Here is a 5,056-nt window from a genome sequence, read left to right on the forward strand (position 1 = left end):
TTTTTCCATTCAATCAATCGAAACTTTGTATAATTTTTAACAAACCTGGATGCACTAACAAAAACCTGTATGTAAACAGATACAAAACAAATTAACCTAGTGTCGATTTTTAATTACCATTTGTATAGCCTATTGAAAATTTTGACACCAAAGCCTAACAGAAGGAAATGTAAATATATTAGACAAAATTAGGAAAACTACACAGAAAGTAATTAAAGAGAATATTCTACATCTGGATGACATTTATAACAAATACATTTTGGCAAAACGTAAGAACATACTTTAACAAAACGTAAGAACATAATGAACGGCACGACTCGTCCTCTATATCATGCCTTTATTTTTAGTAGTTCCGGTGGCAACTACCACTCACCCCCTGTCTCTATAGATATTCTTTTGTTTCAAACTCAATCCATTTGAAAATTGACACTGTTAAAACATAATTAATTTAAGTCTTATTTAGATTTATGTAAATGTTGTTTAAATATCATGTTTTGATATTGTATTGTGGTTATATTTTTAATTACTAATCTTTTACAGTATGTAATCTTGTATTTATTCTTGCTGTATTATGTTGCTTATATTTTGTATAATTGCCAGTTGAAACTAATTTCTAATTTTTCGGACAAAAAAAAATTATCTTGTACCGTGTATTCTTCTTTGCAGACAATGAGGTACCAATTATTTACAATTGTCCAAACGATACAAAAGTAAATACTACATTCCGCCTACCCACTGCTAATGTTTCTTGGACCGAACCGATTGCTGAGGACAACTCTGGTAGATTGAACCTTACAGTTGATATTGAACCTGCCAGTACATTCCAAATAGGTGATACTTTAGTAACATACACCGCGGAAGATCCATATGGAAATACTGCTATGTGCTCATTTACAATCACTGTTGAAGGTAACCAAATTTAGCAAATCTAATGAAACAAATAATTGCAAAATCGCATGTATTGATAATAAATTACATTGTTTATGAATGAGGAACCTCCGGTCATCGTATGTCCTAACAATTTTACTTCAAACAAGTACGTTATTGATAAGAACGGTTATTATAATATGTGAACTCATACGAAGGTGGGTAGTTTATGTAATATGAGAGTTGATGTATTATTCCTATGTATTTTTTTATTTCTTAAATTATTTTTATTATTAATCAAATATTTAATTATTCTATAAATTCAATTTTTAGACAAAGAGCCTCCTGTTCCAATTTGTCCATCACTAGTTAGTGGTGTAACAGATCTTGGAAAACCAAATGGCACTGTGAGCTACAACATTAGCATCATGGATAATGTTCAAGTTCATGAAATGTTTATCAACTACCAAGGCGCAAACCAAAAGACCTTAACCATTAACCAGACGTACACTGTTGTTGAGACTACTGTTGTATTACCAATCGGTGAAACTGAAATTGAACATATATTCATTGACAGTGCATTTCCAGTAGGCAATGAAGCCACGTGCTATGTGATAGTAGCGATCGAAGGTATTTATTCTATTATTCTATACACAGTATGTATACATATGTACAGTGCATAATACAAATACTTTCTTAAATGAAATAACATATTTTTTCACAATTTCCGTTCTGGATGACTATTAGAATATCATCTAAAAAATTAAAGTGGTATTTATAAACTAACTGTTCACTGATAGCAGACACCTATCCATACACACAGCTATTATTGCTTCCATTACTTACAGATGGCGATTTCAACTCCTAAAATCATAAAACTCATATCAAATTTATATATAAAATAGAAGATACACCATTCTCTCACATGTTTCAGTCATTAGTATTTGTTTGATATTCTTCATTGCAGACAATGAGGATCCAGTTATTACCTTTTGTCCAAACAATATAACAGTAAACACTACATTCCGCCTACCAACTGCTATTGTGTCTTGGAATGAACCAATCGCTGAGGACAACTCCGGTAGAGTGAACTTTACTGTTGATATTGGACCAGCCAGTACATTCCTAGTAGGTGATACTTTAGTGACGTACACAGCGGAAGATCCATATGGAAATACTGACATGTGTTCCTTTACAATCACTGTTCAAGGTAAGCCTAACATATAACATTCAGTGAAAATAACATTTGAACAAATCCAAATTTACAATGTACAAAATCGTATGTATTGTTGTTAATAATACATTATTTTATTGGTAGATAAAGAACCTCCGGTTATCAGTTGTCCTACAAATGTCACTTCAAATAACTACATCAGTGAGATATTAAGTATAATATATGTGAAGGCAGATGAAGCTCGTTCATATGCAACCGTCACCTGGGATCCACCTATTACTAGTGACAATAGTAATGACAATGTTACGGTCGTAGCTGCACCATACCAGTCAGGTGGTATGATACCAGTCACCACTTCGTTTATTCAGATTGTCTACACAGCAACGGATGATTACGAAAATGCTGACACATGTGAATTTGCTATCCAGGTCTTAGGTAAAGCTTGAAAAATAAAAACTAAAACACAATCCCCAAAATTATATTCAGTATTTTTTTTAATGCGGAAAACGTTAAAATATCATTATTTTTCCATTCAATCAATCGAAACTTTGTATAATTTTTAACAAACCTGGATGCACTGACAAAAACCTGTATGTAAACAGATACAAAACAAATTAACCTAGTGTCGATTTTTAATTACCATTTGTATAGCCTATTGAAAATTTTGACACCAAAGCCTAACAGAGGGAAATGTAAATATATTAGACAAAATTAGGAAAACTACACAGAAAGTAATTAAAGAGAATATTCTACATCTGGATGACATTTATAACAAATACACTTTGGCAAAACGTAAGAACATACTTTAGCAAAACGTAAGAACATAATAAACGGCACGACTCGTCCTCTATATCATGCCTTTATTTTTAGTAGTTCCGGTGGCAACTACCACTCACCATCTGTCTCTATATAAATTCTTTTGTTCCAAACTTGATCCATTTGAAAATTGACACTGTTAAAACATAATTAATTTAAGTCTAATTTAGATTTATGTAAATGTTGTTTAAATATCATGTTTTGATATTTTATTGTGGTTTTATTTTTAATTACTAATATTTTACAGTATGTAATCTTGTATTTATTCTTGCTGTATTATGTTGTTTATATTTTGTATAATTGCCAGTGGAAACTAATTTCTAATTTTTCGGACAAAAAAAAATATCTTGTACCGTGTATTCTTCTTTGCAGACAATGAGGTACCAATTATTTACAATTGTCCAAACTATTTTTAATTACTAATCTTTTACAGTATGTAATCTCTGTCTCTTATACACATCTAGATGTGTATAAGAGACAGAGCCAGTACATTCCAAATAGGTGATACTTTAGTAACATACACCGCGGAAGATCCTTTTGGAAATACTGCTATGTGCTCATTTACAATCACTGTTGAAGGTAACCAAATTTAGCAAATCTAATGAAACAAATAATTTCAAAATCTCATATATTGTTAATAAATTACTTTGTTTATGAATGAGGAACTTCCGGTCATCGTATGTCCTAACAATTTTACTTCAAACAAGTACGTTATTGATGAGGACGGTTATTATAATATGTGAACTCATACGAAGGTGGATAGTTTATGTAATATGAGAGTTGATGTATCATTCCTATGTATTTTTTTATTTCTTAAATTATTTTTATTATTAATCAAATATTTAATTATTCTATAAATTCAAATTTTAGACAAAGAGCCTCCTGTTCCAATTTGTCCATCACAAGTTAGTGGTGTAACAGATCTTGGAAAAGCAAATGGCACTGTGAGCTACAACATTAGCATCATGGATAACGTTCAAGTTCATGAAATGCTGTCTCTTATACACATCTAGATGTGTATAAGAGACCGCAATATAACAGTAAACACTAAGACTACTGTTGTATTACCAATCGGTGAAACTGAAATTGAACATATTTTCATTGACAGTGCATTTCCAGTAGGCAATGAAGCCACGTGCTATGTGATAGTAGCGATCGAAGGTATTTATTCTATTATTTTATACACAGTATATATACATATGTACAGTGCATAATAAAAATACTTTCTTAAATGAAATAACACATTTTTTTTACAATTTTATTTCCGTTCTGGATGACTATTAGAATATCATCTAAAAAATTAAAGTGGTATTTATAAACTAACTGTTCACTGATAGCAGTCACCTATCCATACACACAGCTATTATTGCTTCCATTACTTACAGATGGAGATTTCAACTACTAAAATCATAAAACTCATAACAAATTTATATATAAAATAGAAGATACACCATTCTCTCACATGTTTCAGTCATTAGTATTTGTTTGATATTCTTCATTGCAGACAATGAGGATCCAGTTATTACCTTTTGTCCAAACAATATAACAGTAAACACTACATTCCGCCTAGCAACTGCTATTGTGTCTTGGAATGAACCAATCGCTGAGGACAACTCCGGTAGAGTGAACTTTACTGTTGATATTGGACCAGCCAGTACATTCCAAGTAGGTGATACTTTAGTGACATACACAGCGGAAAGATCCATATGGAAATACTGACATGTGTTCCTTTACAATCACTGTTCAAGGTAAGCCTAACATATAACATTCAGTGAAAATAACATTTGAACAAATCCAAATTTACAATGTACAAAATCGTATATATTGTTGTTAATAATATATTATTTTATTTGTAGATAAAGAACCTCCGGTTATCAGTTGTCCTACAAATGTCACTTCAAATAACTACATCAGTGAGATGTTAAGTATAATATATGTGAAGACAGATGAAGGTCGTTCATATGCAACCGTCACCTTGGATCCACCTATTACTAGTGACAATAGTAATGACAATGTTACGGTCGTAGCTGCACCATACCAGTCAGGTGGCATGATACCAGTCACCACTTCGTTTATTCAGATTGTCTACACAGCAACGGATGATTACGAAAATGCTGACACATGTGAATTTGCTATCCAGGTCTTAGGTAAAGCTTGAAAAATAAAAACTAAAACGCAATCCCCAAAATTATATTCAAT

General features: G+C 31.6%; 1 protein-coding gene across 1 annotated transcript in view; it reads left to right on the forward strand.

Moving 5' to 3' along the window:
- The window catches only part of LOC117105982 (hyalin-like), a 27,117-nt gene that overhangs the window by 2,062 nt on the left and 19,999 nt on the right, over window positions 1-5,056 (forward strand). Inside the window, exons 3-10 of the mRNA XM_033247285.1 lie at window positions 667-909; window positions 1,201-1,497; window positions 1,835-2,077; window positions 2,186-2,476; window positions 3,728-3,851; window positions 3,966-4,018; window positions 4,362-4,526; window positions 4,714-5,004. Coding sequence (XP_033103176.1) covers window positions 667-909; window positions 1,201-1,497; window positions 1,835-2,077; window positions 2,186-2,476; window positions 3,728-3,851; window positions 3,966-4,018; window positions 4,362-4,526; window positions 4,714-5,004 — 1,707 coding nt within the window. The remainder of the gene's footprint in view (window positions 1-666; window positions 910-1,200; window positions 1,498-1,834; window positions 2,078-2,185; window positions 2,477-3,727; window positions 3,852-3,965; window positions 4,019-4,361; window positions 4,527-4,713; window positions 5,005-5,056) is intronic.

Source organism: Anneissia japonica, unplaced genomic scaffold (genome assembly GCF_011630105.1).
Source record: "Anneissia japonica isolate Jap-2015-1 unplaced genomic scaffold, ASM1163010v1 scaffold284860_len1800451_cov186, whole genome shotgun sequence".
Taxonomy (NCBI): domain Eukaryota; kingdom Metazoa; phylum Echinodermata; class Crinoidea; order Comatulida; family Comatulidae; genus Anneissia; species Anneissia japonica.